This window comes from Leishmania donovani, chromosome 27 (genome assembly GCF_000227135.1).
Source record: "Leishmania donovani BPK282A1 complete genome, chromosome 27".
Lineage (NCBI taxonomy): Eukaryota > Euglenozoa > Kinetoplastea > Trypanosomatida > Trypanosomatidae > Leishmania > Leishmania donovani.
This window is the reverse complement of record NC_018254.1, coordinates 40,744-49,973: the sequence shown is the minus strand read 5'-3', so window position 1 is coordinate 49,973 and position 9,230 is coordinate 40,744. Positions and strand designations below refer to the sequence as shown.

The 9,230-nt window shown below is 58.0% G+C and overlaps 5 protein-coding genes across 5 annotated transcripts; all 5 read left to right on the top strand.

Moving 5' to 3' along the window:
• Nucleotides 1–778: 778 nt before the first annotated feature.
• Nucleotides 779–1,648, top strand: LDBPK_270210 (hypothetical protein, conserved; the record flags this gene model as incomplete). Its single annotated transcript, XM_003861831.1, has 1 exon — nucleotides 779–1,648. The coding sequence occupies one exon, from the start codon at nucleotides 779–781 to the stop codon at nucleotides 1,646–1,648; it is 870 nt and encodes a 289-aa protein (XP_003861879.1).
• Nucleotides 1,649–2,390: 742 nt separating this feature from the next.
• LDBPK_270200 (hypothetical protein, conserved) lies at nucleotides 2,391–3,509 on the top strand (the record flags this gene model as incomplete). Its single annotated transcript, XM_003861830.1, has 1 exon — nucleotides 2,391–3,509. One exon carries the CDS (start codon nucleotides 2,391–2,393, stop codon nucleotides 3,507–3,509), a length of 1,119 nt encoding a protein of 372 aa, XP_003861878.1.
• Nucleotides 3,510–4,272: 763 nt separating this feature from the next.
• Nucleotides 4,273–4,989, top strand: LDBPK_270190 (proteasome alpha 7 subunit, putative; the record flags this gene model as incomplete). The annotated part of the gene is made up of 1 exon (XM_003861829.1): nucleotides 4,273–4,989. One exon carries the CDS (start codon nucleotides 4,273–4,275, stop codon nucleotides 4,987–4,989), a length of 717 nt encoding a protein of 238 aa, XP_003861877.1.
• Nucleotides 4,990–6,071: 1,082 nt separating this feature from the next.
• LDBPK_270180 (hypothetical protein, conserved) lies at nucleotides 6,072–6,611 on the top strand (the record flags this gene model as incomplete). Its single annotated transcript, XM_003861828.1, has 1 exon — nucleotides 6,072–6,611. One exon carries the CDS (start codon nucleotides 6,072–6,074, stop codon nucleotides 6,609–6,611), a length of 540 nt encoding a protein of 179 aa, XP_003861876.1.
• An 841-nt stretch (nucleotides 6,612–7,452) lies between these two features.
• Nucleotides 7,453–8,865, top strand: LDBPK_270170 (hypothetical protein, conserved; the record flags this gene model as incomplete). The annotated part of the gene is made up of 1 exon (XM_003861827.1): nucleotides 7,453–8,865. The coding sequence occupies one exon, from the start codon at nucleotides 7,453–7,455 to the stop codon at nucleotides 8,863–8,865; it is 1,413 nt and encodes a 470-aa protein (XP_003861875.1).
• Between the last annotated feature and the right edge of the window lie 365 nt (nucleotides 8,866–9,230).

Below are 9,230 nucleotides of genomic sequence, written 5' to 3'. Positions count from 1 at the left end.
CCCGGCCCCGACTGCCGTTGCTGGTGCGGGGGGGGAGGGGGCCTGTGTGCCACCCCTACGGGGATGCACAGCAGGTGGGCGCCGGCGTGACGGGTGCGGGTGTGCGGCGACCTGCAGAGCGCGGCGGTGGTGTGGAGTATGAGGCAGGGGCCGTGCTCGGATGGCTGAGCCGGCGCGTTGCTGTAGGGCGTGTGTGTGCAGGGCTGCTTGGCACCACGCGATGTGCCCGTGACAGGGCCCGGCATAGCGTGGAGTGCAGCTAAGCTCCGATGCACCGTGACAGAGAATGGTCAGCCTGAAGAAGAAAATCAATAATACACACTGCTGTGCACGTTTTCTGGTGCCGTCTTTCCTTCCCGCTTCTCCGTCTTGTGCGCGTCGTCGAATCGGGTGAGTGGCTCTTTTTCTCTCGTCTACTCTCCTGCTGCCCACTGACCCCTCTGCTTGCATTCGCGTCTTGTTCGCACCTTCACCCCACCAGCGTCTTGTACACGAGCACTTTGCTTTTCTGCACCCCTCGTCGAAAGGGGCGTGCTTCTGGGACCGTCTTTTGCGCTGAGCGCTGCTTGTGTTCTCCTGTTGCAGATTTCTCGTTTCTGTGATTCCCCTTCTTTGTTTTCTTTTTTCACGTCCTTTTCCGCGCGCTCCACTCGCCGATTCCTCGTCTCCCTCTACACCACAACACAAAACAACACAAATTCATACCCCACACGAGAGAAAGCGTGTCTCCCTACGCGGAAACCCCCTTTTTTGCTCTGTGTACTCTCTATCGGGCACCATGTCTGAGTCCACCGCGCTGAATGTTTCGGCAACGGAGAAGAAGGGCTACAAGAGCTGTGATGCCGCTCGCGCCGCCTTCCGCGCCGGCGACGTGGAGGCGTCGCGTCGTGAGCACATGAAGGAGATGCCGCAGGAGAACCACAACGTGAGTGCCTCCGAATATGTGAAGTCCCTCGTGTTTGGCGGTCTGGACGGCATCATGACCACTTTCGCCATTATTGCCGCGGCGGCCGGGAGTGGGGGCAACAAAGCCACGGTACTCATTTTCGGTTTCTCCAACGTTATCGCCGATGGCTTTGCTATGGGATTCGGCGAGTACGTCTCTGGCGAGGCTGAGCGGGAGAACGCCATCTCGGAGCGGCGCCGCGAAGAGTGGGAAGTGGAGAACTCGTTTGACTTGGAAATAGACGAAATGGTGCAGATATACATGGCGAAGGGGCTCTCCTTCGACGACGCGCACACGATTGTCGGCATCATCTCCAAAGACCCGAAGATGTTTGTGGACTTCATGATGGTGGAGGAGCTCGGGCTTCTGGTGGACATCGACGACGCTCACGGCCCCAAGAAGCAAGGTGTCGTGATGTTCGCATCCTTCATGTTCTTCGGCTCCATCCCTCTCCTAGCGTATCTTCCAGGCAAAGGCCAGGGCGTAGACTTCGTTTTTTTCGTGTCCTGCTTTCTCACGATGGCCTCGCTGGTCTTCCTGGGCTCGGTGAAGGGTTACCTCGTCGGCGTCAGCATGGGGCGCTCGGCGGTGCTTATGGTGCTCAACGGCTTAATCAGCGGTATCGTCAGCTTCATGGCTGGCCACCTGATTCAGATGGCGCTCACTAACGGGGACGAGGCCACGACTTCCTTGCCTGTGTAAGGTGTGCTCTACGGAAAATAAGCTCTTTGCTGGTGGCAAGCACTTGCACACATCCTTATTCATGACTCTTTTTTTTGTTTGCCCTCTCGCTCGCTTGCTTGCTCTCTCTCTTTCCACTGTGCAAGATGCTAAGAGACCGCACAGATATGGATGGATTTTAGCTCTCTTATCTGAAGTCTTATCGCATGAACCGAACTCTATCTTTCCGAAAGACGTCAACTCGTTGCGAGCACACTAGCGAAGAAGAGCGTAGTACTCATCGAGGCCGTCTCCATCGTCGTGGCTATCAAACCCGCCGTGCGCTCACGTTTCCCTTGCGGCAAACTTGCTTGGTGTGTTGCAGCACAACTTGCCGGACCGAGAGAGAGAAGGTGGGCGGCGCCCTCGACTAGGGGCCAGAGGGAGCGGGGGCTGCGGAAGACAGGAGTGCACCGGTCGACACCATCGTGAGCCATACCCCGCCCCCGATTTCTTCTCTCTTGTCTTTGAGTGCAAGGCGAGCGTGTCATGCTGGTGCGGTCCACTGCGCGCCAACGCCATGCTTTCTGCCTCTCATACACCCATGAGATTGCCGCCACTTCTTGAGGAATTCCACCCTCTCTAATTTCCTCTCGTCCGCCTCTCTGATTATTTTTCTACCCATGCCTCGCTCTCGGCGAGCCGTCGAGTGCGCCGCCGCGTATCTTTCCTGACGAGAGCGAGAGAAAGCCGCCCTCGTCTGCGGGTGACGCACGCTACCGGAATGGAGTCGAGAGGCCGTGTTCTTGGTGCGGTACGCACACTCTCTGAAGCTGTGTCGGCGCAAGGCAAGTGCGAGAACTCGCGCAGTCTAGTAATCCAGGTCGTGTCAGGCAGCTGCGAGTCGTTTAGCTTGCACCAGCTAGAGCAGGCGCTGTGCTACTTCACGAACCACAACAGCAACTACACAAACGTATGCGAGGATGAGTTTCACATGTTGGCAGAGGAGACTCTGAACAACTTGATCCGATCCATTCTTGTTTACGACGACTTCTCCGGCTTCTTCGGCGATGCCGAAGTTTACTCCCTCTCCATGGCGTTTCAATACAACCTTTCCGTGGAGGCGCTCACTCTGAGAGGCATCAACATCAGCGACGAGGCGATTTGTTCCCTCTGCGAGGCGCTCGTGCGGTCCCGAGTGAACTACATTGACCTCTCAAACACTCCGTTGGAGGATGAAGCAGGCCGGTCTATCGCTGCCTTGGCCCACATCAACCCGTATCTGCGCACCGTCATCGTGGATGACACCCTCATCGCCGATGATGTGCTGGACGAGATCGACGTTGCCTGTCAGTTCAACCAGAGCAACTTTGAAGGCAACAAGGGAGAGGTGGATGAATCAGTGCTCCGCCCCGCTGATCTCGGCCGCTTGAAGCACCGCCTCCAGCAGATCGTTCGAGCTCAGGAAAAGAAGGTGCACTACTGCGTTGCGCACTTGTTCGGATGCTGCCCGAACGGCGAGATGTGCCTCTACTCCCACTCCCTCGGGAAGAGCGGAATGGACGAGACTGATACGTCGCTCTCTGCAAAGATATCGGAGCTGTTCGCTAACGGTGGCAACTGGGAGGAGCGGTTGCCACCGCGCCCTACTGACGGCCCTTCCTGGCGCAATCCAGAGGACGAGGCCAAGCGAACTCCTCGCGTCAACAACGCACGACGTCGAAGAGAACAGGACAGCAACACCCCCGCGGCAGCGCCTGCGCCGGCTGCGATGCCGCCGGTGCAGCAGACACGATGGTCACCGTTGCTGAGTGGACTGGCGGGTATGTGCTGCGGTTTTCTTGCTGTGGGGCTTGTGGGCGTTGTTGCGCGACGTCTGGCACCCCGTCCCTCATCTGGTTAGAGGAAGCGCGACAGCACGCTCTTTGTCACGCCGCGCATTCCCTTTCTGTACATTAAACACAGACAACGGTGAAGGAAAAGGACAAGGAGTGGAGCGTGTCGGCTCGTTGTACTCAGGTGGGCGAAGCGCCTCATTCATCGCTCAGCTCATATCCTCTTCCTCTCACGACACTCGCGGTAAGCGCGGTGCAAGACATGCACACACAAGTTACGAGAGCTGAGAAGTTCTCGCTTCATTGCAATGCCACTAGCGCCGTTCTCAGCGGTTGTCGGGACCTGCTTCTTTCGTGCTCCTCTTCTCCTGCTCCCCTCTCGTTCGCCCACCTCTCTTCCCTCTCTCTACATCCGTGCGCCACTGCCCCCCCCCTCCCCACCACCACCATACACAAAAAAAACGCGCATTTTTCTTCATCGTTGCACCTTCTTTCTCCTTTTGCTCCGTCTTCTGCAGCCTTTCGAAGCACTCCAGTGACGTTATTTCCTCGATCTCGACTCTCGATTTCCTTTTCCTTCTCTGGGAAGGCAACAGTGCAGGAAGAGAAGCATTCGCCTGCAGGTCTCGCACTTTCTCTCCATACGCAAGCACATCCGCACGCACAGGCGCGCCGTGCCGATAGGCAGTTGTTTTCTCCGGAGCACATATCCCTCTCCTCAATCTCTATCCTGCTCACGGTCTGTCCCGGCGCACCTCTTCGCTCAGAAGTAGTGCCAGACGTAAAGGCGCTCAGCTTCAGATATCAAATCACCCTTTGAGACTTCTCACGATGGCGGGCACAGGCAGCGGCCACGATCAGTCGACGGACGTATTTTCGGCCGAAGGTCGCGTGTTTCAGGTGGAGTACGCCGGCAAGGCTGTCGACAACAGCAGCACCGCCGTTGCGGCGTGCTGCAAGGACGGCGTTGTGGTCGCGGTGGAAAAAATTCACACGAGTCGCATGCTGGAGAAAGGCTCGAACAACCGCATCCACGCCGTGGACCGCCAGGCCGGCATTTGCATCTGCGGTCTTCTCCCGGACGGGCGCGCGATTGTCTCTCGCGCGCGGCAGGAGGCGGAGAATAGTCGCGACATTTTCGCCACCCCCATCCGCGGTTCGGTGCTGGCAAATCGCGTGGGGGAGTTCATGCATGTGTACACCACCCACTTTGCGTACCGCCCGTTCGGGTGCTCGGCCATCATCGCGTCGTATGCTGATGACGGACCGCAGCTCTTCGTTAGCGATCCCAGCGGCACGGTGGCCGGGTACTACGGCGTTGCGCTCGGCAAGGCCAAGACAGTGGCAAAGAGCGAGCTGGAGAAGCTCGACTTCTCCAGCCTCACTTGCGACGATGCGGTAGTGAAGCTGGCCAACATCCTTCACGATGTGCATGACAAGCAGAAGGACAAGCTTTACGAAGTGGAAGTTGCGTGGGTCTGCGACAAGTCGGATCGCATGTTTGTGCACGTGGCGGCTGACATGGTTCCGTCGGAAACGTCGAACTGATGTTGCCGCAGTTTTGTGATGACGCCTGTGAGCTTCAGCTGACCTGTGGGAGAGAGCTGACGGGTGTGCATGTGTGGTTTGCTGCGTCGTCCGCGAGCGTGACGCGATGCACGCACGTCTTACCCTCGGATTCTCTTGCTCAAGTGTTGCGTCTTCTCCCCTGCCCGCCGTTCTTGTCTCTTCCCTTTATTTCTTTGTTTCGGCGGCGTGTATGTGTTGGCGTGGACACGGGTGCGAGCCCCGCTTTTTTCCTGTAGTGTTATCGTGAGGCGCCTATGCCGTATGAGATACCCGCGTCTTGGCATGCGCGGGGAAGCTGCAGGCTAGGGAAGACGGAATGGCGGTGTAGGAAAATAGACAGATTGATGTGTATGTGTGTGTGTGTGTGTGTGTGTGTGTGTGTGTGTGTGTGTGTATGTGCGTGGAGGTGCAGGAGAGGGTCGCGGAGCTTACTCACGCATGCATGACAAGAGTTGTAGAGAAGAAGATGTCGGCGACTCCGAGAATCTCGTTTATCCCTGTTATACCGGCATGCATGCAGAGTGTGGAGAAGTTCTTGAGCCACGACGGCGTGTGACCTCCCTCTGCAGTTCTCCTTTCTCACCCCCTTTTGTATCCATCCCGGGTGGCCTCCCATTTTTTTTGCCTCTCCCTTTCTCTTGAGAGGGCCAACGCATGTGGGAGCGGTCACTGCTCATTACGGATTGGCGGAGATGATGTTATGCCGGAGCCAACCACCACTGTGAGCACAACTTCTGACAGCGCCTAATACAATGCAGTGACGCCGCTGCTTCCCTCACGGCTCCCGCATTTCGTCTTCCCCGTCATGGGACCCGCGCGCCCCGTAAGCGAGACGAGCGCATTGTTTCCAACCGCGCGCACAGACGGTCAAAAGGACTCTCGCGCTGAAGCGGCCCGAGTCCTGACCGCGGGAAGAGGGCAGGCTCTGCTGGCGACAGCAGCGTTAAGCGCGTGCCACTTCTTTACCTCGCTGTTTCCTTTTCTCTCCTCTTCTTTTCCGCTGCTGCCTCCGTGCCACTCCACCCATTAAACTCTTAGCCCGAAGGTCAAGTGAAGCGCACATGCTCCGTAGCTCTCTGCGCTACGGCGTTCACAAGGTGGGCTACACTCACCCTCACCACCTTCCGGTCCCATGCGCGCAGCGTTGGGACCTCCGACTCGCACGGGCGCGCATCTTTCAGGAGTACATCGAGGAGAAGGCACCGGGTGCTTGGCAGTTGGAGGACGAGCGTCACATGTCACCGGAGTTCAACACTTTCACCGGGTACCCAATGCGCAACTTGCGGCCCGGCTACGGCCAGAACCTGCCAGAGTTCATCATGAAGAAGCGCTTACCGAACAACACGCACTACGAGCTCTTTGCCCGCCGCGACATCCCCAACGAGGACAACGCCATGTATGGGAAGCTTCTTTATGACATGACCATTCACGGCACGTCCTTGCCATCGATCTATCGGATGCATAAGGACATCAACAAGGCGCAGCGCAACGACCGAAAGCTGTCTGGCAATCGCTTCAAAGTACTCAACTCTAGCGGTGCCAAGAGCCCGCCCTCTGGCTTTGAAGCGATCCCCGATGCTGTAGAGGACGAGGATGATTGAGAAGACCAGAAACAACCCCTCTCTTGTTGTTGAGGTCAGTGTGAGATGCACCAGTGGCGCTGCTATCTTTTCATTTACGTCGCTGAGCCTGCTTTCCGCGGCTATCTTTGTGGTGGCACGGTGCGGAGCTGTTATGGGCGCGTGTGCCTTGTGTTGTTTTCTTCACATCTCTTGCCGCGCATTCGCATGTATGCGTGCCGTGTGCTTGCTGATATCCTTTTTTGCGTTCATGACGTGTGTGTGTTTGTGGCGAACGGTGAAATGTTTATTGTTAGGGCCGCACGGATACAACGATAGGAAAGCACAACATCAGCAGCCATCAACTATACGGGAGCAAGCACTTTACTCGCACGCCCGGTCACGGCGCACGCGCCTCCTTTTCGTTCCACCTCAGTGGTGCGACGTGCGTAGGCGAGAGAGTGAACCGAGTTAGGGTGGGGCGTAGGGCTGAAGGCGTGCGTGCCGGTTTACAGGCTCCTCCCTCTGCACACTCGCCGTCGCTGTCGCAGCCTGCATCTGGGGTGTTGTTTCAGCGAATGGGCCCATCGGCTGCCGCATATGGACTTCTCCTTCGCGCTTCCCGCGTCTCCTTGCTGTCGTATTGCTTCTTCTCCGCTCCTGCGATTTACATGACGATGCACGTCATTGACTTTTTGTCTCTCTTGTCCACCTTTCACACACACCGACCTTCCGCTCAATGCTGCCCTTTTCCTCCTCTCTCCGTTGTCGGCGTATGCAGCAGTGACAACGCTTGAGAGGACCGGTGCATTCTCTTCCTTCCTCTCGCTGAACCTCCCGCCTCTCTGCCTCTTCCTCTTCCACTGCATCAACGACCTCGGCGATGCAGGATCAATGGAAGATCGATCTAGAGTCGGAGGACCACAGGTCGCGACGCGACATGACGGAGAAGTCTATCGCCCGCTACGTGAAAGGCGAAGTGGAGCGGCAAGTGACCTCGTCCTCTACGTCGAGCTCCGTCTTTGTGTCTGACTGCACGTGGATCATGGGCGCATCGGTTGCCCAGCCGTCCTATCTCTGCTGCGGACTTAGCAACGGAAGTGTGTGCCTCCTGAACACGTCAAACCTGTCCAAGATTTACCTCTTCGAGGTCGATCGCGATTCCCGTAGATCGCAGCGCGACAGTGATCGTGGAGGGCAAGGGCAGGGACCTGGACGTGTGTCTGCTGCTTCGCAGCAGCTCGTCGCTGTGGCAACGCACACCGTTTCAGCCGGTACCAATCCGGCCGCTGTTCAGACACTGTTGTGCATGACGCTCGACAACGTCGTATGCGTGTGTCCGATGGATATGTCAACTGTGCTGGAGCGAAAGAAAGTGTCGCGCAGTGACATGGCCAAGGTGAAGCCGTTTCCGGCGGTGGCAGCCGGTGCGGTGCTACACTCGTCCGTTCACTTTAATTCCAAAGGCAGTGGCATCCTGGCACTACTCTGCATTGAGCAGGAGTCCTCGGCGGCACCAGGTGCGTCGTCGATCCGCTACTGCGCGGCCGTTCTCTCATCGCCGGACGAGACAGTCACCCTGCAGAGTAAGTACGCGAGCGAGGACGACTGGCACACTCTCGCTCCTCCGTCTGCCGGTGGAGACTCGCGCCCCGGCGCCCCCGTGGAGCTGTGCTACTGCGGGTGGTGGTCGGCGGACACACTCGTGTGCGTTTGGTCGAACAGCGCACTCCAGTTCTTGCAGGCGGCTGGAATGCAGGTAGTTGGTGAGTGTGGCCTACTGCACCACTGCACCTCAGATGCAGTGACGAACGCTACAGTTACCCGGCCGGGTGCCGCGGAGGCGTCTGATGGCGCCTCTTCTGGCCTCATCGCCGTCGTGCTCGACCACAACGTCGCTGCTTCCTTTTACGTCACAGTCCGACATAGCGCCAGCGCTAGTGCGCAGGAGCCGAAGCGCCACCGTATTGAGGCGTTCCTCACCGTGACGCTGACCCCCACCATGCAGACCTACTGTACGGAGGACATCCCCATCCGAGAACTTCACCTCGTCCGCTCGTTTTCATGGACTATTGTGTTGCTGCTGGAGAGTGGTGCGCTTGTCTTCCTGGACGCGGAGACGATGCGGCTCTCCGTTCATCGCCCCGTGAACCGCTTGCGGGCCCCTGACGCCGGCCGGTATCATGCAGGACCTCTGATGGTCGCCCCGCGGAACTTCTTCTGCGTGTTGAGTGGGAAACCGTTTTCAGCCGTCGTTGTCGAGCACAACACTGCGATTTTGCTAAAGTCTCAGTGAGGAGTGTGAGGTTACCGCGGGGCGCTCGACTGATGTTTCTTCCTCCTGCGCCTCGCCGATCGCTGACGATAACTACTTGCCCTCTTACCCTGGTGGGGAGCAATTCTGTGAAGGCGGATGTGTGCGCGCACACATGGGCGTCTGCGTGCCTACATCGCCACGTGTCGTTTTTCAAATCTGTCTGTATGCAGGACCTGCTGACAAGAGCGACACCCCTCACTCTGCGTAGTACCTCAGCGCCCAGCACACCGCACGCCGTATGCGGTGTATGCCCAGGCAGCCCCCTCTCCCCCCTCCTATCCCCTGCCAGCGCCGGAGCCCCACTTCTCGTGGTGACAAGGGTCGAGAGTGCCTACGACGTGGCA